The following is a 27,125-nucleotide window of genomic DNA, read 5'->3' as shown; positions in this document are numbered from 1 at the left end:
CCTGCTCTTTGGAGACTTGGGACATTGATTTTGACAGTTTCCTCTGAAGCCACGCCTAATTTCATGATGCTGCTGTTGTATTGGTAGGGAGCACAGTGCCCAGGACCGCATTGGCTGTTTTTTTTTCATAAGGGTCCCAAACTACACCGAGATTTGGAATATTACGTTACAGTCCTGCAGGAAAATGGCGACTGTCATTCATAATCCTCTGAAATCGTAAGTAAACTATAAAATAATCCATCAGAAAATATTGCATAGTTTGAATGCATGTAGTGCTTGCGCGCAAGATTCATATAGGGTTAAAATGTGCGTGTAAATAAAATGCACATATTTAACACTTTGCCATCTACTTGGATAATCTCCGTGTGTGTTTAATGCAGGTAGTGTATTTGCTGGCTTGTGGAATAAAAAGCATGCACTCACACACAAACTGTAGAGGAAAATATCTCTAACCCGCGCGCAGATTTCTGCGCTCACTCACATGCACTTGGTTTCACTTAAACAGAAAGTTGCCATTGGGCACATTCTCCGTTTTAAACACGGCTGACAGAAGTTTGTGAGGCTCTTTGTCAGTCCTGGACGGATGTATTTCCATAGGTAATTGCATGCAATTAATGTTACAATGCGCACATTGAACGGACGACGCTCGCTCACTGCACGGCTCATGTTTTTCCTGCGCCTGTCAAAAATACAATGCGCAGCCCATCAATTGGAAAATATACAATATACAATATCAAGCTGCTTCCTTTGCTTGGAAAGGAAACCCGCAAGCTAAATCAGGTTTAGGGGTGGTGCAGAGTTTCTCTAAAGTTTTCATATAGCCTAGGCTTAAAAACATTTTACTTTTAACGGCACCAGTGTTTGATCTTGATAATAGGCGCACCTATAAACGCAATTCGCTCCTTGTAATTTGTGAAAGCACCAACCACAGGGCCATATGTCATATATTTGAAATTGTTATCTTTTGAGGAAATATGCAAAAAAAATTCAAACATGCAAATGCTATTATACCTTAGAGTTAGGACACTGGAGTTATACCTTCACCAGTACCTCTCAGTATTAATGGGATAAGCATATAGTCGTTTTAGTCATTTATAAGGTAGATCTTTCTTATGTTTGTCATGCATGAAGTGCACCTACACCTTTTAGCTTGATCAACTGTTTGCCCAATATTGGTGAGTGAGAAGCATGTGTGTCTTCCTGCTGGCTGACAGCAGATGTTTACCACTGTCATGTGGAATGTGGGGAGAGTTCCACAGTTATCACACAGTCTATTGTGCAGGAGGTCATACAAACTCTGCATTCTTTGACAAACAGAGCAATGAAGGTTTTTAACATAGCATGTTTTGACAGGAAAATTGGTGGAGTATTATGAGCTGAACACAGTTTGGTCTGATGGTTTCAAATAAGCCTCAAATAAGCTCACAGCATATGGCATCTACCGCCTTTCATACAAAGGCAATCATGCAGTGTTCTAGTTTTGCAAGAGATATTATTTTGCAGTTGGAAAGAAATGTTTTCAGCTGGTTGCCATTGTCAGTCTTCCTCAGCTGTCAGGCTCTATAAAATTGTGTGGCCTGCTAAGCCTTTTAGAAAGGCATAATATATAATCATATGCTGAATAATATATTATGAACCAATATATTCTGAGGACAGAAAAGGAGTATGAAATGTTCCTCAAGTGAAAAGATGCTCTGTGTTGTAGTAGAGCTTCCTTCTGTTGGCTACCAAAAAGGTCAGACAACACACGCACTTCAACATTATTATTGTCTGAGATGCATTTGTGTCAGTAACGGGAACATGGCATCAAACTGTTGTGTTCTAGCAAAATAGATTAGGCTGTAATGTATGTGTGTGTGTGTGTGTGTGTGTAGCAGCAGATTAGGAGCGTCCCACTATCCTCCTGGGTCCATCTGTTGAGACAGAGGTACATGGAAAGAAAGATGGACGGATGGTGGGATGACACAGACAGGGAAGGAGAGATGGAGGGAGGGAACCCCATCTGCCCCCCCCCCCCCCCCCCCCCCAAAAAAAAAAGGGAAAATGGTGTGTGTGTGCGTGTGTCTGTGTGTGTGGCAAGGCTGACTCCACCTACTAACACACATACACACACAATACAGAAAATTGTCATAAAAATGTTTGTGAAATAATAAAATATGTTGAATATTAGCCTGACAGGTCAGTCACTTATCATTGGAGCAATAGACAGAGATTCAAAAACGTACAGGATTGTTAGTTTATACGTCACAACATCAAGTTACATATGAGTTATTACCATGGGAAATAATATTGTGGTCTACTTTCCAGCCAGTGCAATTGTTTGAGTCCATTGTCTGTGGAAACAATAAGAGAGACTTGTCCTCTGTCCCCAGGATGTGGCTGGTAAATCATATGCAGTCAATAAGGGGAGGATAATAATCTAGCCAGCTCCCCTGCCAGTGCAGAGCTGTCTAAGATGAATTACAATAGTCAGCAGCTGGCATTAAATACGTCTGGCTTTCTAGACTCGCTCACTCATGTTTATCCATGCATATTTACTTGATTTATTTTAACCCTCATTTTACAGAGAGGTTCTTTGTGATTTAAACCTGGGAGGCCGTGCAGGATGAGACTTAATGAGGAGCTAACATGAACAAGGTTTAGCTGAGCAGCATAATTCATATGCAGAGATGTTTTTTTTATGTGAATATGTGTCCTTTTACATTCTTTTTACATTACGTTTGGATTTATAATGAGGGAAAGAGCTCAGGTGGAAAGCCGTTGGGCTGTGTTTGCATAAGGATTGAAATAATGTGGGCTGAGATTTGGGGAAATGTAAAGGGGGCGGGAGGGAGGGGGTGTCTATGGGGTTGTGTGTTTATATGTGTCGTGTGTGTGTGTGTTTGTAGCATGCGTGGGTGGTTTTCTGGAGCCATGCGCCCCTCCCCCAATTTGCGTGAGAGAGAGCATGAGTGAGTGATGGGGGGGATTGTCTGTCTGGCTGCAGTTACTGCATGCATTTATACTGCACTCTCAACACAGGGGCGAACCCTGGCCTTTGTCTCTCTGGGCCGAGGGAATGGGAATGTCCGGGAATGGTTTCCAGGCATAGGGAATTAAAATGGCCAGGAACATTTTTTATAGGCAGACTCCATGGAGTGATCAATCCTTTTTTTTTTCTTCCTGTTCTGCAGACGGAACTGGCACATGTTTCTCTCCTTATGTGCGTTTGTGTTTGTGTGTGTGTGTGCGTGTGTGTGTGTGTGTGAGAGAGAGAGAGAGAGAGATTTGCAAGGGGAGAGAGAGGAGAGAAATATGAATGTATGTTATTGTTTAAATATATAGGAGAGTGTGTATGAGTGCTCCTAGTAAAGACATTTTTTTGGCTTGGAGATCATTTTTCTTATCCAAGTGATACCCCGCTGTGTGTAGTGAGTTACTGTCGAACCCAAGTCTCCAGCCCCCCCACCCCACCAGGCTGCAGCTTCTCTGGAGCAAAACAACAGCACAATCTGAACCAGGGTTTCCCCTCTACCTCCATGCTATACCCCTTTCCCCCCTTTAGCTGCTTGCTGTACCCTCTTGTTTCCCCCTCAAACTGCACTCTGCACCCTTTCCCTTTTTTCCCCTTTGTGTGTCTGTTTGTGCACGGATTAAGTGTGTGTGAGTGCGCCCGTGCGTACACACATGCATGTCTGTGAGAGAAAATGAGTGTGACAGGGTTTGAAAGGGAACACGTGTGCCCCGGGACATATCGGACCCCTCCTCTTCCCTCCCGTTCTGTCTCCTTGGCTCCTCCCTCCTCGCCTCCCTCCTCTTTCCTTCTTCCCCTGCTCGGCCTACAAAGTGCCACAAAGACCCCTCTCAGTGCCCACATGTTCTTGCTCTGCCCTGCGCTTTCTATTCCAGCCCCTCTCCAGCTCTCGTCTATGGCCTCTCCCCTAAATCTGCAGCCAAAAGTGGAGCTCATCTCCTCGCCATCTTTGGCCCTATTTCTTGTATCCCTGCCTGTCATTCACAGATACTTTAAACATCCCTTTAAAATACTATTCAGAACTTCTGACAGGCAGATCCACAGGCTTTATTAGAAGGATATGTGCGTGAAGGAATTCAATGTCCACTTCACTGCTGAAGAGGCTTGCATTTAGCTCTCTGTGCAGTGTGAAAGAGTTAGCTGGATATATAGTCTTATATTTCCTCTGACTCAGTGATCTGCAGCTGAGAGATGCTATGTCTGGAAAGTGTGCCACACAGTGTACTACCAGCTGATCTGTAGGCCTTTTCAGTATACTGTACTTCATTTGAAAATTATGTAAAAAGTATAGTTTCTTCAACATGATGAGTGTACGTCGACAAAAGATGAACATAGTAGAGTGAAAAGCTACCCATAATGTTACGCTACATGAGTGATGCTGTAATTAGGCTAACCAATCACTGAATACAACATGACTACTGCTACTACCACAACTACCACTACTACTACCATCTATATTAAAAAACTGAAAATATGCCAAACTTTGTTTAGTATTTATCTAAAATCAGAGTTTACAAAGTGCTTTGCAAGAAGGCATAAAAACAAGAAGTGTAAAATATATAAAAAGGAGGTGAAAGTGAAGTGAAGAGAAGCTAACATTGAGGTGGCCTGTATGTCTCAAAGCAACAGGGTTGTTTAACTCCTCAAGCCGTTTGTTGGTGATTGACAGAAATTCAACCTCACACACACACACAAACACACATCATGCACGCCTGCACTCAGACACACACATCGAGGCTGTGTATAAGAAGCAGACTTCTGACCAGTTAATCTAATTGGGTGTCTCATTTTGTGGTAAACAGCAGTGAGAAAAATGAGTTCCACCTCCCACTAAATTAGTTGATGACCTAATGCCTTTTGCACATTGCCAGACTCCAGAAGCTAATATTTTATTTTTATATATGTATTTTCCAGGAAGAACACTAAAGGGCAACATTTCTGTTTTCCCTGAGCTTTACATGCAGGCAACATGCAAATTTTCACATTACAATAACAATAATACATAGGATACATTATATATTTTAAGTCTGTCAGCCTGTGATTCTGTGTGTAAATGCCATAATCCCCTGTTTGCCTGAAATGTGTTTGGGGTGTAGGCATTTGCTGTGGGTGTGTGTCGTATGGGCGCATCCAGTGGTGATCTGGGTTGTGGCTATCAAAGTGAGGCTAGTGGCCACAGTGCAGGGAAGTCATAGCAACAACAACAACTGGGGAAAGTAAGAAAAAAAAGCAAGAAGAAAAGAGAGTACAGGGAAGCTAAACGTGCGGCAGATAAGACTTGTTCAAAAACTTGGGGTGAACGTCGGCTTTGCTTTTTTGTATTGCAGGTTGCCTGCGTTTGCCGTCTGCTTCTTCAAGGCCTGTGGTGGCTTTATGCATGTTGTTACCTCAGCCTCAGGCTAGATAGGTCATCAAGATGAGTGACAAGTTTTAGGATGGGAACTTGACCAACTGAGAGGGAGCAGGGCGAAAAGTCAAGGTGAAAAGATACATATTGTAGCTTTGAGCCAGCACAGATGTGAATAGGAATTACGATAACCATGTGATAAATCTGAATCCGTCCTGCAGAGTTAGGGTTAAGCACTAATGACAATACCAGCATTAGATACAGGGCCAAACCATATATAATGTATCAATATCAGGAGAATTTCACAAAAACTAAAAGACAGACAGAACGTAGCGAAAGGGGAAGGGAATATGGTGTAGAGGAGGAGATGGACATATAGAACTGGAGAGGAGAAATATGACCGTGATTAATTATGTCAGTGATTAATTATGTCAGTGATTAATTATTTTATTTAGAGAGAAGGAAGGGGCGGTGCTGTCAGTGATACAGAAATAAAGGAGAAATGCATAGCAGATGAGAGTAAGATTGATGGAGAAGTAACGACAACAGCCATCCAAACAGAGGGGCTGATAAATAGAGCTTCGCTTCCACAGAGAGGATTAAGAGGGCTTCAGTCGTCTTGTCTGTTTGAATATTCATAATGTTCACAAGCTCTTCATTGGGAGTGGGACGCTATTGGTCCGCTAGAGGCTTAGTGCACATGAAATGCAATTAGCACCTCAGCTGTCCAATGAAATGTCTCCTGGCTGCGATAAATCATTCATAGGCACCTGTGAAGGGTGAAGGCCCTTGATGTCCAAACACAGAACAAAAAGGGGGGAATTCAAAGAGAGAGAGAGAGAGAGAGGGAGGGAGAGAGAGAGGGCAAGGTAGTAGAATGGCAGAGGATGGACAATTTCTTTCCGTTTCTCCTCTCCTCTCCTCTCCTCCTCTCCTCTCCTCTCCTTCTTTCCCACTGTGTCTCTACACTGCAAAAAATCTCCATCTTAACAAGTCATTCAGTCTATTACTGAGTCCTTAAAGACGAGATGAAATGAAAAATGCCTTTTTAACCCTTTTAGATCACATCCCCGGTCATACTTTGCACCTATTTAACAATATATGCCAAAAAAAATACCAAAAATCAATTTCATGGTATTCTTATATCAAAATTCAATCATGTTTTCTTCCTGTAAAACAAAATATGCCGTGTGCTTACGTAAGCATGCCCGTAACTAATTTCAACCAATAATATCATGACATCCACCCATCAATCAATCTTCAACTTTTAGCGCACAGAGCTAAGAGGCTAAGATTCATTAGTTAGCTAGCTAGTAACAGCATGGTACTTCGGTGTGTCTTCGGGTGTTATGACACGCCCACTTTTCAACGTTCAAATCAAATTCCTCCCAACGTTATGTCCCGCCTGTCTTTCCTGTTTCACTCGGAAATACGTCACGATACGGAAGTTAGATACTCTCGAAATGCCGTTTCTTCTCGACTTTAAACGCACAGTATGTCATTTCTGCCGCTAGGGGTCTCTCAATCAAAACAATAACAAAAGACGTAGTTTGATGACGTTGTGAAGTACCGTGGGATCATGGGAGTTTTTTTACGGGGACAGCTTCGGCGACGGAACGCGCAGCAAACAGGAATGAATAATCATGATCCATCACGAGTGAGCAATAAAAACAATAGAATGAAAAAACAAGAGTGGCTAGAGTGGCTAGCTAGCTAGTTCGCCGACTTCCTTCCTCACTCTCTGACGTATCATCTGGTGTTTCCTGTGTTTCCCCGGAAGTTAGGGGGTAAAGGGGGTATGACATTGTTGGAAACATTTGGGATAATAGAGAGCCCAAGTCCCTCCCCTTCCGCTGTCCCCCATGGGACCTTATTTCGGAAAAAATATGTACGGTAGTCAACGGCGAGAGACAAATAATTGTTTGATTCCGTTTGAATTGTGCCATGAATTACACATATGATGTTTTGTCAATTTAAAAGATAATTTTTCAAGTCAAGAAAGTCGCGGTTCGTCGTAAAACAGTAAAGTAACGTTTAGTTTTGTGTGAAACCGCTCAGTGAACTACATCTCTCGTCTCGCACAATATACGTCACCAACACCAACATGGAACGAAACATAGGAAACACACAGGCATCGCGTTAACGTTAGCCCCCACTGTACTAAAACTATCCTAAACCAGTTTAAATCCATTCTTACTGTCTACCTTCCAGGTTGTGTATAATACTCCTGCTATCTGAGAGGGACTTAGCTTCAGTGGCTCTGGGTAGCTTGTGGAGAGAGGAAGTTATGACGTCACTTACGCGACTTTTGGGTGTGTAGTCTTTCTAATTACGTATTGTCTTATACTTAAACAGTTTTACGACAAACTGCGACTTTCTTGACTTGCAAAATTATCTTTTAAATTGACAAAACATCATATGTGTAATTCATGGCACAATTCAAACGGGATCAAACAATTATTTGTCTCTCGCCGTTGACTACCGTACATTTTTTTTCCGAAATAAGGTCCCATGGTGGTCCACCGGAAGGGGAGGGACTTGGGCTCTCTATGTAAGTACACAACTCAAAAAAATATATAACATAGGTCTAGTCGTTTTTAGATATTTTAATGCGGAAATGTTACATACTATACCTTTAAAATAAGTGAAAAAATCTGCCAATGGGGTTTGACAATCTCACTTGTTTCCAATGCAAATCAACTTGTTTCAGGAATTTTCTTGACAGTTAGTGCAATGATCTGCTTCTTTCTGACTTGTTTCAAGATACTGACACTCATTTCTAGACAATGAAACAAGTGAAACTGCATTGGAAACAAGTGGAGTTATCTCACCTCACTGGCAGAATTGTTGTCTTGGTTTAAGAAAAATAAGATTTGAAGGCTGAATATGAAACCAAATGACTCGTTGAGATGGACGTTTTTTGCAGTGTAAGCTTACCTGGAAACAGTGACCTGTTAACGATTAGCAAGAACAGATGAAATGGCAGTCTGCCCATCATCGCTTCTGTACTTGATAAAAGTGACCTTCACACACACAAAGCTCCTCTGTGCTAGTATGGGAACAATTCAGACACTGCACAATCTCAGTGGTATACACAGGCACCGACACACACACACACACACGAATACACACACACATACAGCAACAGCAGATTCCATCAGTATCCAGGAAGCTGTTGACTGAGAGGAAAGTGTTCCCTGACATGCAAAACTCTACTTACATAAGCCCCATCACCAAGATCAGCCATACAGTGGACAAATGCCTTAATGGGTACAGATAGGAACACAGTTTAAACCAGTACAGTCTTTTGAGTCGGGGGGGGAGGGGATCTCAGGACACGCAAGCCATAGACAGATGGTCTTGGAGGCATACAGATACACACACACACACACACACACTCTCGCTCTCTCTCTCTCTGTCCCTTCACTCTCACTTAAGCAACCACACACACACAACGCACAGACAAATACTATACACAGGCACACACACAAACACTTATGTAAGAGTTTATGAAGCTGCCTGGGGACATTATACAGACCCTTTGTTGTAGGAAATGGGACAGAAACATACAGGGAATATGGGATGACAGAGAGAGGGAGGGGGGGAGAGTGAGGGAAAGAGAAAGAAAGAAAGAAAGAAGAGAAAAGCCTTTTAGTGAGAGCAGACACTTCTACAGTCAGGTAACGAAAAGTGACAGCGGAGATGATGCTCCACCTCTTGGAATGTGAATTATGTGACAGGCAGTCTCTTTTGGAGAGTTGGACCCGACCCAGACACTCCGCTGTTTTGTCATAAAAACACATGTCGCCAAGACACCAGCTGCATTCCTCATTTCTGTCGGTTTCTCTGCAGAAAAACCTCAGCCAGCAACCACCACATGCAGCACCACTGTATGAATTTGGAGTGTTGTAGCCCAGGTTTCACTTTTTACATGTTTGCTGCACTGCTGTTGCACTGCTGCTCCACCGCTATAATGAATTACACGGACTTGACTGGGACTTTGATGGCTTCTGGTGTACATCACTAGCGCTTGAGTCCTAATTTTTCAGTCGACAAAGACGCATACTGTCTCACATATTGCTTACGGTCTGTTTTATAAACTGAATTTGTGTAAGAGGGTGATATCTATATGCCTTCAAGAGCTGGCCCTCCCTGACCCCCAGTCCAAAACCTCTCATGTGACAATGTTTAGTCGGTCACGCTAAATTCCTCTCCCGTTAATATGCCATGATCAAGGTACCTTGCTAAGATCAGGTTTATAGACAAAGTACAGCTGTATGAATGGATCGTAGCATATTCTATTTTTAGTGGTATAGGTTCTCATCAACAGACCTGAAATCACTGCTCTAATTATGTGTACTATCATTTTTGTTAGATGGAGTGTAAGTAATGGATTGCTAAGTAATGGAGCATGTTAATTAGACAGATTTTCTGCCTCTGAGGCTTTGTCTAAATATCACTGCTTTTCCTCTCATCTGGGACAAAGCATTGATGTTATTTATTGTGCAGTGCAGAGTGCATCCTTCTATTCTATTCTATTCTATTCTCTTATTATTATACTTTATATTACACTCTATATTCACTCACACTTCCACTATCCCAACATCAAAAGCATCAAATCTATCCATCTCTGCAGCAGCAATAATGCAGCGGTGCAAGAAGATTATAAACAGTGGGACTGTAATGGATCCCTTCATCTGTACTCCACATGACCTACTGTATGTTTCCATCTCTCTCTCTTTTATTCATATTTTCTTTTCCGCTGCATATCAAACACACTCTTCTCTTCTCTTCCTGTCTACTTTCCCTTTTACTGGCTTCCTCATCCGTAGATATGCAACACCTGGGTTCACTCATCGCTCACTGTCATACAAATACAACCCTCACCTCTCTACCTCTCTCTTTCTCCCTCTCCCTTTCCCTCTCTCTCTTCCCATTTCCCACCTTCTGTCCCGTCTTCAAACCCCCTCTCTCCCCTCTCTGCCTCCCTCTCTCACCCTTCTCCCTTTTCCCATCCCTTCCCCCATCCTCTTCCTCTATCCACAACCCCCCCCCTTCTCCTCCCCCGAACACTGCACATCTTTGTGAGATTCAGTGTGACCAGAGTGCTGGTCTTTGTCCAGCTTGGCATTCTTTACATATCTGCGTAAAGAATCCACAGAGGGCCCATCTCTGCTGACCCAGTCCGAGAGACGGGCAGAGAGACGGGCAGAGAGACAGGCAGGGAGACAGGCAGGGAGACACATATGCATATAGACAGACAGATAGACAACGACACCCCCCTCTTCTGGGTCCATCCCCAGCAGCCAGAGACCTTGGTGGCATCCTTTCCGTTTCCTTCACTGATCATGATGGTGATGTCGGCTTGTATGAAGATGCTGTCTGGATCAGAATGCCACTGTTCAGTTGAAAACCTTGTACAGGAGATATACTGACAGCAGGCTTTCCTTTACAGCTGTGTCCCGTTTAACAAAGGTAACTAAAAGGTAAACTGTGCCCAGGGAGAGTTGACTAGTTCAGTCCACTGCCTTAAAGTGCACTTGGAGGTGCCATGTTTGGCAAAAGTGACTTCATTTTGATCCTTTCCCTTTGTCTCTGTCTGTAATGATCTGAGCAGCAGAAGTGTTGACTCTAGACTGAGCCTGTGGGGGTTATCGATGGCTCTCATCCTGATTTATACCCTGCGTCTAGCACAGTTGATGGATTGTGTGTGTGGGTTTGTGTGTGTGTCTCACATATGTATGCTTGCCCATGTCTCCATCTGTTGCGTGTGCTTCGATCGGTCACTGTCCCTCATCTATCTCTATGACAGGATGAAACATTTCATCTATTCTCGTTCATCATATTTTCCTGCATGGGTGCGACTTCAGAGCCCCTTTTACTCAACCTGAATAGACATTCCTTTTCAGCTCGGCTGTCTACATGCTGTTCCAGCTGATTTATGCAGCAAAGCCAGACTTTATGAAACAAACTGAACCGAAACGCAGAGAGAAGTCCGGGCATGCGAGCGTAAGCCAGAGTAGACCTGAATTTGGACAGGCCCGCTGATGCCTGCTTTGCAGACCATACTAAATCTTCAGCCTCATTGCTATTAACCACCCAAAAAATGTTAACATTCAACTGATGGGCCTTTAACAGCAGGGATGACTAAACGCACAGAAAACAGCAAGCAGCTGCTGCAAATAGCCCGGATCAATGGCAAATTTAGCACTATAATATGCATATCGTATCATTAAATTGTGGCACACTTACAAAAGCAAAGGCCAACTTGAGTTTCTTGGACAAATAATTTTTGATTTATTTTCAATGAATGAAGTAATTATTATGATGTGATATAAATAATTATGAGGCTTGTGCAAGTAAATCTTGAATGATCATTGTTAACCAAAGGCCTGCCTGTCTCTCTTTCTGTCTTTCTGTCTGTGTTCCTTTTTGTGTGTGTATCTGTTTGTATACCTGCTGCCTTGTCTGTCTGTCTGTATCCTTGTATCCCTGTCTGTCTGTCTGTCTGTCTGTCTGTCTGTCTGTCTGTGCTCAGGCTGGGCGACCAGTTCTATAGGGAGGCCATCGAGCACTGTCGCAGCTACAACGCCCGTCTGTGTGCCGAGCGCAGCGTACGCATGCCCTTCCTGGACTCGCAAACCGGCGTGGCCCAGAACAACTGCTACATCTGGATGGAACAGCGCCACCGCCAGCCAGGTGCGACACACTGCAGGGGCCTTGTGCCGGGGCCCGACTGATCTACTGTACCATTTCTCTGCCACTGATAATGATATTTTAGGAGCCAAATGACCAATGAATCAAATTTATCTACCAATATATATATATTTTTTTTTATTTGCATCACTTACACAAATTTCCAGGAAAAAAATAGGTATAGATAGATAGCTATAATTATATACCTATTCAAAACTCTAAAAAATGGCGAATTTATCTCCATAACTTGCTTCATTTTTAGAATCTGAATATGTAATCCAAGGATTACAGTTACAGTTACACCCCAACAACTTCTCCTGTCCGGTGGAATAATGTAAACATATGCACAGGTGTATATATAGAGGAATAATTGGTTAGATGGATAGATCCTCTCCAGTGATAGCTAGCTTATGAGCTTTCCTTAGTACCGCTGTCCATCTCTCTTTTGTCCATATCATAAATTACCACTCCTGCTTTCTTTAAGATAAGAAAGGGCATATGGATGGATGGATGGATGGATGGGTAGATGGATGGATGGATGGATTTTCTCCCTCTGGAATTAGTCAACCAATAAACCCATCCATGCCTCTTTTGTATATTTCATAAATTACCACTCCTGTCTTGCTGATTTGACCTGGGACAAGCAGTCAGAAAGCGATCCGCTCATCTGGGTCGCCTGTACAGCCAAAGGGAACAATCTGCTTCTCACTGAGAGCCGGACACAAATAGACCGCTCTCCATCTTGTATGCAAAGCCCTTCAGGCCACACCCTATACTTTGTGGCAGACCCAACTCACATTATATGCATTTATTCTGGGTTTATCCCTCCCCCCTCCTTTCCTGGATTTTTTTTCTCTCTCCTCTCGCTCTCCTTCCTTCTGTCCCTCCCTCTCTCTGTCCTTCCATCTCTCTCTGCCTCCCTCCGTTTTTCTCCTCCATCTTCATGGGGCAATATTATGATGAGACACAGGAGTGGAAAGAGTAGGCTACTAAAATATTATACTAGAGTACAAGTACTTTGCTAGAATTTAAGTTGAAGCAAAACTACTCAAGTAAAAGTAGGCTAGCTCATTTAAAACGTACTCAGAGTGCAGCTGAAAATGTCCATCCCCATCTTTCAATTACATTTCTACATTCTACGTTTTTTTGCTACTTGCTATCCAGCTAGCAAGACTTGCGAACTAGCTAGACCACAACCTGGCAAACGCAAACCATATACTGTAGCTGGATGGGTAGCATTTGGCTAATGTTAACTGAGCTGGCATGGATAAATTTGAGCATTTACTGTTACAGTTAGTTAGCCTAACATTAGCTCCACATACAAAAAATAAAGTAGGAAAATAGGCTAGTCAAAAAGTCCAAGTCATGAGTTAAACAGCGGTTGCTGGGATCTTCTCTGGCCAAATATATGGACCTTCAGCCCTGAAGTCAACACTCGGTACATATCAAGTGACAGGAAAACAAGACTAATTCACATTCAGTGTGTGTGTGTGCTTGTCTGTGTAGAGGGGTCTCAATGCATATTTTGTTAAAATGTCTGCTTGCCAATGGTTGTTAACATTCTTCCTGTGTGCCTGTGTGTGTGTGTGTGTGTGTGTGTGGGTGTGTGTGTGTGTGTGTGTGTGTGCATCCAGGCCAGGCTGCGGGACAGATGTACACCTACCCCGCTCGTTGCTGGAGAAAGAAGAGGCGACTCCACCCTCCCCTGGACCCTCAGCTCCGCCTGTGTGAGCTCCGACTGGGTAAGACAAACAACACACATACACACACACACACACACACAAACACACACATACACACATACACCATACACAGAGTTTAGCAGAGCACTGACATCATATGCACAGAGAAAAAAGCCGTAGCCATAGCAGTGACCCCTTTTCACTAAAACACAAACAGCATTTCAGTATTGATCTACAGCAGTTTCCCAATGAAAGCCCCTGTAACCAATGCATCCTCTCACTTTTGCAACTTTTCCATTTTCAAAATACCTTCGCCTAAAAGCACATACATGTTGTGATTGTGCCCCCAGTCCCCCTGCTCAGGGCTTTAGGCGTGCTGAATGGCGTTAATGCTAGCTATCTGACCATCTGGCTCTGGTTAGCCTGTCTCTCTCTCCGGGTCTCCAGGTTCATTCTCCCCCTGAATCAATGCCTCCTCTCTCTGTTCTCTGGCAGTAGACACACACACACACACACACACACACAAACACACACATACACACATCCCTCTCCCTCTCCTTTGCAGCACAGAAGCACCCTAACTGGGCCTCTATAATCATTTGTCCATGAGGCATTAGAATGTAAGTGAGTCCTATGAGGTGGAGGTGTGTGTTTCTGTGTGTGTGTGTGTGTGTGTGTGTGTGTGTGTGTGTGTGTGTGTGTGTGTGTGTGTGTGCGTGCGTGCATCCATGCATGCATATGTGTGTGTTATGGGGGGGATTTTAGCAAAGGAATGCCCCAGGAACCTGATAAGAGGGAGAAATAAAGGCAAGTCTTTGTCTCTGCTTTGCCACACCATTGTTTCCCCTCGCTGTCTTCCAGACGCAATATAATACTCCGACTTTGTACCAAGAACGGTTCAGCTTTAAGCAGAAGACAGAATCATTTTCAGGAAAAAAAAAAGGAACTCTCCAGAGCATTGGCCAACCAACCAAAAGCACACACAGGGAAAGAAAACTAGCAATATAGCTAACAAGGACAGGAAGGCCTTTGTAGCTTGTGGTGTTGTATTGAGGGCGAAACAGTAGAAGTCTTCAGCTTTTTCAGACAGAAGAGATCCAATTGTGCCGTTTGGCCCAGATATCCAGATATCTATCATAACAGGAGAGAGGAATGTGACTGCTCCTCTCTCGGGCTTTTGGAAATGCTTTATGTTTATTTAATGCTTCCTGAGCTGAGAGGTTTGTGAAGATACACAGAGGCGCTGTCACAAGGTTACTTTGAAACAATCTGAAACCAGAATTGTATTCCTTGTTTTGTAGCTCCTTTGCTTTCCCTTTATGTCACAGCTGCAGCAGCCATTTTGCCTCCCTCCATAAAAAAAAACACCTTGTTTCATTTGATTAGGGATACAAAATGGTGCAAGTGAATGCAACCCATAGGATGATAGATGACGTTCAAGGCTGTTTAAGAAACTGAATACGCATTGTAAAATCTCCTCTCTGCTTTTCTTCTCATGTACAAGTAGCGATGTAGTTCTTGCTCATGTTATTGGTTGCTGGGCTATGATGGCATTGGCCTATTGACTTTGAGCTTGATCGTGACATCACGCACCTTTTAACATTCTGCTGGCCTGTGGCAGTGGGTTCAGATCAATATGATTTGTGTGTGTGTATGAATGTTTGTGTGTGTGTGTGTGTGTGTGTGTGTGATGGGGGTGTGTGCGCTCCTCCCTGGCAGAACATTCTGCTCTATCCCCCCCCCCCCCCCCTCTTTTCCCAGGGGAGTCAAAGGAAGGGTGAGGAAGAGGGGAGGGAGGAAGGGTGAGGAGAAAGAAAACAATCGAGGGGAGAGGAAAGAAAATGAGGAGGGGGGAGGAGGAGGGAGGGTGCCGGGGGAGAACAGTGTGAATGAGGGGTGAGGTGGAAGGGAATTGGCTGGAGGAGGTGGGGAGATGTATAGTAAGACCAAGAAAGGTCGCGGGAGGAAGGAGGGGGGGGGGGGGGGGCAGGTTGTGGTCTGGGATACAATGAGCGCAAAGGGGAAAGGAAACGTCTAGTCAAAGTCAACCTGCCCACACGGACACAAAGGAAGTATGGAAGGAGGAGGAAGAGAGGAGATACAGAGAGGTATAGCGGCTCTGCATTCAATAAGAGTGGCTTACAGCCTCAGCAGCCTCGCCTCAGTCCCTCTCTTTCTTTTCGCATCCCGCTCTCATCCTGTTATTAGAGTTCAAAGAGGAGGAAGGGAGTCAATACTGAAAGTCACTGCGTCGAGTTCATCTCCACGGAAATGAAAAGAGGGAGACAGAGAGAGAGGAAGGGAGATAGAGAGAGGGAGAATAATTGAGAGAGAAAGACGCAGAAAGAGATAGACAGAAGAAGGGAAATGGGAAAACAGATAGGGATTGGGGCAGAGAAGAGGGAGAGATGGATAGAAAGAGTGAGAAATAGGAGATAGGGAGAGGCCAAAATTAGGGACTTAAATGAAAAATGAGGATATATAAAAAACAGAATCTTCTTTTTTTCATTTTTGTTTGACCGTTTCATCCCTCTCTCGTTCATAGCACCTGGTGCACCTCAGCTTTTATTGGTGTTGAATCTGATATTGGCACCGCTGTCCAGTCAAATGAAAAACAGCTCTCCCTGCCGCTGTAGCTAAAACTCCCTCTATATCCCATACAGATGTTATACACATACAGTATGTACTCATGAACACATGCACCTCACACACACACACACACACCTGCCCTCTCAAATACTCCTTTCTTTCTCTTATTCTCTCCTACCAAACCCCCCCCCCCCTCCTCTGTTCACCCTTTCAGAAGCAGAGCTGGCTCCCAAGCGGGAGGGGCCCCCTGGGGAGGCCACAGCCCTGGAGGCCCTGCTGAGGGGCGACGGCCTGCTGGAGAAAAAAAACAGCATCACCAAGGAGGAGGAGACCTTGCTGGAAATACAGGTATTTTGTTGCGTGAGGCTAAAATTGTAATAATTGCACCTTTTCTGCCTTGGTATTATAGCAGTCACACATGAATACGGTGTGTGTATTGTACTGTATTTTTAGTCAAAAACCTCATATACTCATTTTTACTGGCTTCCCATGAGCCTTGAAAATCCTTGACAGTTACACATTAATAATAAAAAAAAGATCTTAAAAGTTTTTGAAAATGGATGGATGGCCATGAAAGTAGTTTAGTAGTAGTTTTTTTTTCAACATCAATGCTCCAAATGTCTTAGGAAAAAAGGTGTGAAATATTAACCTATACCTCCTTCTTGTCCTATTCACCCTCTTTTTCAACCTCTTTGCCCTCTGTGCCCTCTGTAGAGAGTCCTGGAGGCAGAGGAAAATGGGGACGGTTTCCATGATGATGAAGACTTTGAGGTGGATACTCCAAAGAGAAAGAACAGGAACAGAGGCAAAGTGAGTGTCAGAGACAGAGACACAGTGTGTGTGTGTGTTTGTGTGTGCATGTGTGTGTGTGTGTGTGTGTGTGTGTGTGTGTGTGCAGGAGAGATAGGAGAGAGAGAGAGAAAACAGGTAATGTAATCAAGAGCTAGTGGGAGATGAAAAAGTGTGTGAGAGTGAGAAAGAGAGTGATAACACAAGATAAAGATAAAATTTCATTCCAAAACAAGATCCACCAAGTGAAAAAAGTCAAATCTATTCTTACAAGATGTTACCACCATGAAAGCAGAGCAGATTATAGGATATTATTAAAGTTGAGCCATATCTTCCGGAAGAATCATCCTTGCTTTTGAAATATGAATTGATGAATTTTTGGCAGCGAAACAAATTCCAAAATGGATGTATGCTTTTTGGAATGACATCCTAAAACATAAAGCATTATTAAAAGAGTAAATTATTAAATATCAGAGGTGTATTCATTCATTTCAGGGCAGAGGGTCAGGTCGCAGGAGGACAGAAGCTGTTCCCAACGACGACCAGGACAAACCTTACGTCTGTGACAGTAAGAGAAAAGAAAACTACTTCGCTGCCTCTTTTCACATCTAGTGCCATCATGTGATCAGTAACATTAGTTTGTCATTGGGGATGTGATTGGAATCGGGAAACTTTCTTGTCTTTCACCCGGATGTGACCATTACAAAAGACTTATCTTTCATTTAAGTTAAGCTCAAGATTTTCATGATAAGAATACTTATTGCCAGGGAAAACCCCTTTTAATATAATTCAGTACAAGTTTCTCTATATGCCACCTCAAAATACTTAGAAAAAATAATAGAAACACATAGTAGACAGGTCATTTGCTTTCATCTTTCATTGATAGCCCTCTTTCCCTCTATTCCTAAAATATGAGCAGTCCTCTGCAGCATGAAGAAAGAGTTTGCTGTTAATCCAGACCTGACTAGCATGCAACTTTCATACTCGGAGAGAATCCCCTAGGAATGGATTGCCACGGGGATGTCGATAGAGACAGCTTCTCTGAATGAGCCTCAGACAAATGAATCTCATCCTTATTTTGTTTTGTCTTGTTCTGTCTTTCTTTTCTTTTATTGTTTGCTTTTGTGTCTTCTCTGTTCCAGATAGATACAAACAAAAGCATAACTCAAAAAGGGCTGAAGAAGGTATCTGAACCTGTCACCATCTTGTCTCTCTAGGGGGTTTTGGACTGTTTTTATCATGAGCTTTTGTGCTCATGGGCATCTGGTGCGGGAATGGCTGATTGAATGCTAATCCTTTGGAGATATCCAATGCTTTAAATGCTTTATGCTAGTGGAGGCATCCCTTTCTGAAATCAGCGCAAGCATTGCATGACACTAACGCTATGCCATGTGCTTTAATGCTTGCTCATTGCAAGGCATGCACCAATGATCTTTAAGCACCAGCTACGCTAATGCCGCATTGAGGGATGCATGTTTCTTCGGCCACTCTAGCTGTGATGTGAGACACCTACAGATGTAGCCGTTGTAGAAGTGACATTTTTTATACTGTGTGCACTGAGACACTGAGAGGAATTTCTTGGAAAATTCATATTTTGATCAATTTTCAGCCATGGGAAGGCACAAGGAATGGTGTGGAAATCAGTTTATTGAGAGATTGAAGCTTTGACTCACAATATTACTATTTGATTACACTAAACTAAAGTTGAGAATGAACTGGCTGCAGTAGCTGCTACAGTATACTGTATGATGGGGAACTTATATGATGGCTACCGCTCTAATGTGCTCACTGTGTAGAGCACCCAGTTGATCCCAGGAACCACAACAATACTACATTAAAACTATATGCAGTTTTCATATTATTGGCACATAAGGTGCTGCCATACCAATCCTATATTTATATATTGGCTTTGTGATTTCCTTGGATGGACAGAACAAAATGACAGCATGATAAAAGTCTCTTAAGATCTAACTTTTTGATGGTTTGTACATAATAATTAACAAAGACATTACTAGTGTAAAGAGCCCTAAACAAAACCCTCTGTTACCTATTCCCATGTTGCTACCCTGTAATTAACAGGCATTTCAGTAGATCTCCTAGAGCAGTAGATATCAACTGATAAGTCTCAGTGGTCTTCAGGTGCTGTTCAGTCAACCTAAAGCCTGATCATAGGATAGCTGTCTGTCCTGCCTGTTGTATTGCCTTAATGTATCTTTTAATCTTTTAGCAGTTTTTCTCGGTGTTGAAGTGCTTTGCTATCTCTGAAATTGAAGTGGTTTTCTAAATAGATAAAGCTTGCTTTCACACTGTTTTAGCTGCTATCATATACGCTCACAACAACGCCCTGGTCTTAAAGTGATGGAACAAGGAAAACAACTCAGCTTTCCTTTGACTACTGTATTACATCCCATATTACATCCCATCATTTGATCCATCAATACTTAATCAATACGTGTTTTGGGTGTTTGGATTATTATGGTCAGAATGTTTAAACATTGTTGTTGTTTTGTTTTTTTGGCAATTTTATATGTAGGTGACATTTCATATTTTTATATATACCTGCACAAGTGTGATTAATAGTGCCCCCTAACTTTATCCTTACATTAATGTCTACAGCACACAATTGCAATTGTGAAGAAGAAAAACAGATACTAATTTGTTGTGCAACTTGCAAGGAGTATAAAACATTTAGAGGGGAATGTATTGGGACAGTCACGTGAAACAGATTATTTCTGCTGTACACTTCAAATTTGTATCTCACATAAAAGATGACTATGAGACAAAGTGCAGACTGTCAAACAATAATTCTGGCAGTGTAAATGATCATACTGTGAGTTGAAGTACCTGCAAATTTTCTTTGGCATCCTCCAGACTATCTGTTATATTATAATTCAGGCATTGATGACAGTTGATCTTGAGCAGACTCTCAGTCCAATATAGTAGATGTTCTAAGTTATGATGGTTCTATGAGGTTCTAATGGACCCGGGATGTGTGATTTCCAGTCTGTGGAAAACGCTACAAGAACCGTCCGGGCCTGAGCTACCACTACACCCACACTCACCTGGCAGAGGAGGAGGGTGAGGAGGAGAAGGAACCGGAGATGACCCCGTCCCCTCCACATCGCTCTGACAACCACAAACGTAAGAGGCGGGCCAGCTTGTCATTACATAGCGCAACAGGAATGCAAGTGCTTGCTCTGAAACGTCCAATTGCTTTTCCTGATTCAGAAAATAAATGGCAGCTTTTGGCAACTTTGCATTCTCCTCCTCACATGTGTCTGTCCCCGCTGACAGCTCAGAAGGCCCCAGACGGCACCATTATCCCCAACGACTACTGTGACTTCTGCCTGGGAGACCAGGACTCCAACAGGAAGACGGGCCAGGCCGAGGAGCTGGTCTCCTGCTCCGACTGCGGGCGCTCTGGTGAGTCGCCCCTCTCCACCACTTGGAGGGTCTCCATTAAAGCTTCAGGTTCTTTGTTCTCCACAGCAGTAATGTAGACAGCAAGGAATGGACTGAGCTTTGTTTCCATTCAAGAGAACCACATCAGTGGATTCAGAAGAAGTAGTTCTTATTCCAGTGATTCAAATAGCCTTGGTTGCAATAGCTAGAATACTAATTAGGATTAGAAAATGAAAGAAAGAAATAATTAAGATGATCAGAAATGAGTTGCCTACAAGACTCATACTCAGTTTTGATTTGTGTCTACTACACATCTCATTTTTGTTTACTTTTGCTTCCTTTTTATCCACAATCTTGTTCATGTGTATTTCTCGCTTCCTTGCTATATTTATCTTTGCTACATAGACTGTAATGGTGTCTCCCTAATGGCCACAAATCTGCTTACAACACAAGATTAAGGACTGTGCATCAAATTTAGATTCAAATTAATAATCCTATAATTTGTTTTGCATTTTTCTGTAGGAAGGCAGGCACATCAATAACTACACTATCACTACAACGTCTAGTTAGGCCTTTGGTTTATGGTTTACAGGAAAATGAAAGGGTCATCTAATGTTCATACCGTTCATTCTGGTTGATATAAAAAAATCAAATCACAAAAGCACAAAGGACAGCCTCATGTCATTAGTCGATCCAAATCATCTTTGTCCAAACTGACCTGTGTCTTTACTGACAATGTAGATTTGATTAAACATCTATGGTGTGCAGTGGATTCTGCTTTGATGGTGCTACTTGTACAGTGTCTTTTCAGTGGGTTGTCAATGAGCCTTATAGAGCCAACCGCAGGAACTCTTTGCATTTTTCCATTGAGAATTGATTAGTAGGGTCCGCTGCTTGCTTCCATCCTGCATGCTTCTCCATGTCAGCTTGTCAACACGTCCATCAGTAAGGACTTTTGCCTTTAGACGACATGCATTCACTCTTTTGTTCTTCAGTTTTCATGCATTTCTCCATGGCACATTTGGCTGCATTTTTGTTTCATTTTCCTTTTTTTTTTTTTTTTCATAATACTAGCCAAGGCTGCCTCTGTTGGACTTTTATGGAATCAATTCAACCATCCCATGCAATAACAGAGAAAGGTATTCATTCCAGCAAGTGAAGTGTTTGCTTGCTACGTTAGAGTTGCTATGGTAGAGTCTGTTGCTGCGAGAGAGTGTATGGCCTTGTCTTTGTTGCTCTGACGCTGATGTTTTCATGGTAGCTGGAAGAGGAGGAGTGAAGAAGGATGGGAGGAAGCCGAGTGCGCTAGAAGAATTGTTCGGCAACGCGTCAGACAGCGAGGCGTCCACGTTTCATGGCTTTGAAGATACAGAGCTGGAAGACATTTTCTTTTCAGACGCTGATGCCGCGGCTGACAGCTGATAACAGGACCGCTCTCTTGACTAGCTGGACCTCTATTTCCTGATTAGATGTTTTTGTTGAGGGAACGCTGGAAGACTGTGAAGGCACAGATTGGACTACAGTGTCTTACCTTGAAGGCAAAGTTCACCTCTTCCAGAAACACTTGGCGGATTTGTTTTAAACTCTTTGGAAGATATGAAGGACATATATACCTTCAAAGGACAAGTAGACCCAACAGAAGAGCTTTTTTCTTGGAAATTTCGTCTTCCTGATGGATACAATGGCATTTTTTTTACCATGTTCATATGGATTTCATTGTTCAATACTAGAGATTTTTCCATTTTTCATGCACAAAAGAAATAAACACCTTAAACCTGACTGTATTTGCATAAGATAAACAAGGTTATAGACTAAACTTCATGGCTATAATACTGTTACCTCTGGACTAAAAAGGCCAAGGGAAAAAGGAATGATTGACTTGAGGTCTCCATGGCAACATGAACATGAGTGGCCAGTAATGTGGCAGGTGGAGGGATGTACGTGGAGTCACTCCATTGGCCAGAGAGGACAGGTAGCCGAGAGGTAAGAGCCAATCGGCATTCCTTTGCTCCTCTCTGTTTTTAGAGTTTAGGCCCTTTCATTTATCAGTAGGCACCTGTCAAACACTGAGTAGAAATGTTTACTCTACTGCCCGCTGGTATGTGGAGTCCATTTAAACGGATAGGCCATCAAACTACCACGACTAATTTCTTTCTGATTCTAAGTCATCAATTCAATTTGGGAGGCAAGCAGCAGCATAAACATTTCTGCTTTAAATTCCACTCAGGTCGCATTTGTCTTTATTCACCTAACAGAGGCTGACAGGGGAAGCTCTCAGTTGAAAATGTTTTCTCTCTTGTTCCTGGCTGCTTTCCCAGTCTAGATAAATCAGTTCATCCTTGATTATGGCTCGTTTATGGCTCATTGATACCCCATTGATACCTGGGAGATGCAGATAACACCATGCTGGCTCTGTGCAGATACTCACAGCACTGTAATAGTCGTGTGCTGTGGGGAGGCAATGTACTGTATGTAGAAATAAGGCTGTGGCAGTAGTGGTAAACAAGAGATTTTCCAAGACAACTGTATTTCTAATATCAAAGCTTTAGGAGATGTTTTGTCATTGGTGTAGCACTTGTGGATAAATGTAGAAGTATTACGGTACATGACTATATTTTCCAGTACACACATCAACACATAAGATTACTGTTAGTAGCGTTGCCAAGAGAACATGCAAGTGTTTTTTTTGTTGGTGTGTTTGGCTTGTAATGTGTTTTCTCAACATATAATCGCTTGACTCTTGTGGCTAGACTGCTTTTGGTGCTAAATTCCATCCAGCTGTATGGAGTGTCAATAGTGTGGCGTGCAAGTCGAGTTGTTTATTCTCTCTCTTCGAATCAAAGACCCAGTTACCACTTACTGCTGGCACTGAAAAGACAGTAATCCTGTTATGAATTGGAATAATGGGGAAAATATGGGTTTCCTATAGAGTTGAGGCTATTAAATGGTTGGCTTTTATTGATCTTAAGCTGTGCAGTGCAGGACTTGGAGAGTTCAATTCACTTTTGATTCAGTCACTGCAGGAAATGGATTTTATGGATTTTCTTTAAAAAATAAAACCAGCTGTGGATAATGTTAACCACTTTTTTTGTAGATCATGTAAATATGGTGTGATGTAAAATTTGCGAGGATGCTAAATCAGCCATTGTATGTGTCTGTGTGGGCTGTAAGCACCAACTCACAGCTTCTAAAATCATACATACATAAATAGTAGTGCCTTGACACTGGTTTGTAAACATTTTTGACAATCCACACTTTCAACCCTTCTTTCTCTCCCCCCATCTCTCCTTTCCTCTCCCCTCGTGTCACCTCTCCTCACCGCCCCTCCACAGGTCACCCCACTTGTCTGCAGTTCACGGACAACATGATGCAGGCGGTGAGGACGTACCAGTGGCAGTGCATCGAGTGCAAGTCCTGCAGCCTCTGCGGCACCTCAGAGAACGATGTATGTGTAGAGGAAGCAAGCTTTCTATGATCTTCTAAATGTAATGTCCAAAAATGTGAATGTTTGAATGTAATTAGATGCACCCTTTGACTACATTTTGAATGCAATTTGAATTTTCTTATTACCCCATGAACGTTCCACAGCCAGTTTTCAGCCTGTCACAGGCAATACATCAAGTTGGATTTTACTTACTTGCCATGCAAATTTTACACATGAAAAAAAGGTTCAGTGTCTCAGATTAAAAAATCATAACCATAAGTGACAGACTCAGAGGATCTGTTAAAGAGTGAAAAATACTCTTAGTTCCTTACTCCCTTGGATAAAAGCAGTAAAGCACAGCAGTGAGTTGTATATAAAATATTGACATGTTGATCGTGTGCCGCCCATTTAAACTGTAGGACCAGCTGCTGTTCTGTGATGACTGTGACAGAGGATACCACATGTACTGCCTGAAGCCCCCCATGACCCAGCCGCCCGAAGGTAAGGGCCAATACCGGCTCAGAGGAAAAATTATATCATATCATGTATGTTTGAAAGAGGCCATGGCTATATATGGGCTCAGTGAGAGAGAATTCAGCCTCATCTCTCTCTCTCTCTCTCTCTCTCTCTGTCTCTCTCTCTCTCTGTCTCTCTCTCTCTCTCTCCCCTTCAGGGAGCTGGAGCTGTCACTTGTGTCTGGACCTGTTAAAAGACAAGGCCTCAGCTTATGGAGAACCATAATGCCCTGGACATTCTTCCCAATACACACACACACACACACTATATATCTGTACCCACATTTACATTAAACGATACGACATGCACGCATATTAGTATAAAATCCAAGCTTTCTCTCGGATAAAAATGACCACACACACACACACACACACACTCTCTCTGTCTTTCTCTCACACACACAAACAAACACACACACACATATTGTACGCAGTGCATTAGCAGGCTCAGGGCAGTTTCCTGTGTGAGGAGCAGAGATCCTCTACCTCTCATTATAGCCAAGCAACACTCCAGATGCAAACATCACTAACATGCAATCTCACTCCTAAATCGGCGAACAGCATGTCTGCCGCTCAGTCGTTTCTCTACCTCACCACTCCGCTGCAAACGGCAAGAAGCCAAAGCAAGATTGATAATACTGTATACAGCAAATGCTTTACCTCTAGACCACATGCTGTCGTTTAAAGGCGCAGGACAACTTTGAACCTGAATCTGAAATGTGAGGAAGAAGGACGATTTCTTTCCCCCCCCCAATATCATCACTGTGTTTCAGTATTATTTGGAGGTTTCTCCCAGAGGGTTTGCTAAAGCATTTTCACTTGCTTCACTTGCTGCACCAGATCTACAGTAGGAGTATAGTAGGGAGAAACTGAGTGGGTTTGATTAATGTCTGTTTAAATTCCCCTTTCCAATTCCACTCCTCTCCTGTGTTTAGACTTCACAGTGACATTCCTATTTTATATCTGGACACACTCAGCGTTAGTTGTGCCGTCTTTCACGGGTTTTGTCAAGCATACTGGAATTTATATCCACTGCTAAGAGGAAACGGGGAGATGCAGCAGCCTCGACTATCATTCCTTTTTGAGCTTGGTGACATTTTTAATCCACGTCTGTTTTCTGTATCCTTGCGGTTGCCAGGATACCAAGGTGCTTAATGTGACACTTTACAAAAAAACCCATAAAATTTCTCTACATAGAGCAAAACACTTATTTATGGATTCCCGATAATGGTCTATACTGTTACTGTCAAGGAGATCATTACTGTTGCTGTAGATTAACCAGTGCAACATATGTATTGTCAAACCTCCATCCCTGATTATGTTTAGCAGGCTGTGTTGTGAGTTATGTTACATGTGTGTCCTGTTTGGAAGCTGGCACAGCTTATGCAAAAATAAAATCCATACCTTTTAAGTTAATGTCAGTGAATGGTATGCAGTTATAAACAGAATATTTTTAGGACATTCTGTGTTTGTATTATCATGTGAGTAAATGTTGATATGCTTTATTGGCTTCCCCTGAACTTGGTTATTATTAAAAACTTGGATGCCCCCTATTGTTTTATGTACTGAGAACTGAGCAGAATGTTGGTAGCACTGATCTAATGCTCTCTAAAAAACAAGGATGATAAATTACAGCCCTTAAAGTGCACACAGTGTGCTAAATACTTTTGTTTTAAATGTTTTTTTTAACATGAGACAGTGAAACTGCGTAGCCTTGACAGGATATCACATTCTGCATATGTCTTTTGTTTTGTGAGTTTGTATTTGATATTGTTTTTCCACAGACAATCACGAGCTAGCATAGAGGCATGATGTTAATAACATGTGAAAGGTTTTATTGTGCTTCCCCATGGCGATTATAACGGCCCCTGTATCTACCTTTTGAAAAATGTCTTCTTATTTGATACCATCACCTACACAAATTCAAGATCGTACAGTATGTTGTATTTTGTTAAAGTCAATGTTACATTTTTGTGTTGAAATAAAGATTTTTCCACAAATCTCATTTCCTCACATGTCATCTTTGGGTTGCGGTGTGAAACTTTTCCAGACATCCACCTGTTTCACATTTGGCTTCAAGAAAATTGTCAGCAACAGTTTGTCAAGTATTTCTGTTCCCTCTCAGTAATTCTTTGCCAGTAAACCCTAAAAATAGAATTGACAGATTGTTGATACTGATCGGCATTGTCTGGTCATGTGGCTCTTAGACTGGCCATGATGGCTGTGTCTGATATGAGTCCATTACAACCTAATGGACAGATCAGCTTTCATTTTCCTTTCATTTTACCCCAAAGACACCCTGGTTTAATACTACAAAGTACAGCTACATCACATCCTGTGTAGTGGCAAACATGTTTTTTATATGTTCTTTTTTCTTTTACACTGTTCTGCCAGTGTCTCTAATGGGATCAATACCACACATTTTTGTATGATATTTTTTCACCACCTAGGAGAGAATGAGAGATGAGAGAATAAATGAGAGAAATGGGAGAATAGATGATTATGGGAGGTAGTATTGCAATATTTCCATCATATAATCCCTTGTCATGCTTGGTAATGCCACATGGTCATGCTAGGTACTTACACCATATAACCACTAGTTAGTATTTACATAAAACGACCACTAGGGGGAGCTGTTAGACTGGAGAATGACTAGAGCAAAATAATC

At 42.5% G+C, this 27,125-nt stretch overlaps 1 protein-coding gene across 3 annotated transcripts; it reads left to right on the top strand.

Moving 5' to 3' along the window:
* The first annotated feature begins 133 nt into the window (after positions 1 to 133).
* dpf3 (double PHD fingers 3) lies at positions 134 to 26,427 on the top strand. Of its 3 annotated transcripts, none has more exons than XR_011784717.2 (12): positions 134 to 216; positions 11,899 to 12,059; positions 13,691 to 13,798; positions 16,542 to 16,675; positions 17,042 to 17,137; positions 17,612 to 17,684; positions 18,259 to 18,300; positions 20,120 to 20,257; positions 20,411 to 20,539; positions 21,780 to 22,501; positions 23,851 to 23,963; positions 24,362 to 24,387. XR_011784717.2 is itself a non-coding variant. In XM_071901325.2 (12 exons), exons 1-12 carry the CDS (start codon positions 185 to 187, stop codon positions 24,681 to 24,683), a joined length of 1,176 nt encoding a protein of 391 aa, XP_071757426.1. In that variant the 5' UTR covers positions 134 to 184; the 3' UTR covers positions 24,684 to 26,427. The 3 variants fall into 3 exon arrangements, 2 of the variants coding, with proteins under 2 accessions (XP_071757426.1, XP_071757541.1); XM_071901325.2 differs by lacking the exon at positions 21,780 to 22,501 and adding an exon at positions 24,616 to 26,427 and having other exon boundaries at positions 24,362 to 24,443; XM_071901440.2 differs by lacking the exons at positions 23,851 to 23,963; positions 24,362 to 24,387 and having other exon boundaries at positions 21,780 to 22,593.
* The last annotated feature ends 698 nt before the right edge of the window (positions 26,428 to 27,125 follow it).

This window comes from Centroberyx gerrardi, chromosome 18 (assembly GCF_048128805.1).
Source record: "Centroberyx gerrardi isolate f3 chromosome 18, fCenGer3.hap1.cur.20231027, whole genome shotgun sequence".
In the NCBI taxonomy this organism is placed as follows: Eukaryota; Metazoa; Chordata; class Actinopteri; order Beryciformes; family Berycidae; genus Centroberyx; species Centroberyx gerrardi.
This window is presented reverse-complemented; position numbering and strand designations above follow the sequence as displayed.

Bases quoted from the DNA above. Each gene is read 5' to 3' on its own strand.
- dpf3 (XM_071901325.2), top strand. From the start codon at position 185: ATGGCGACTGTCATTCATAATCCTCTGAAATC. The intron at 17,138-17,611 runs GTGAGTGTCAGA...CATTCATTTCAG, and splicing joins AGAACAGGAACAGAGGCAAA to GGCAGAGGGTCAGGTCGCAG. The intron at 17,685-18,258 runs GTAAGAGAAAAG...TCTCTGTTCCAG, and splicing joins CAAACCTTACGTCTGTGACA to ATAGATACAAACAAAAGCAT.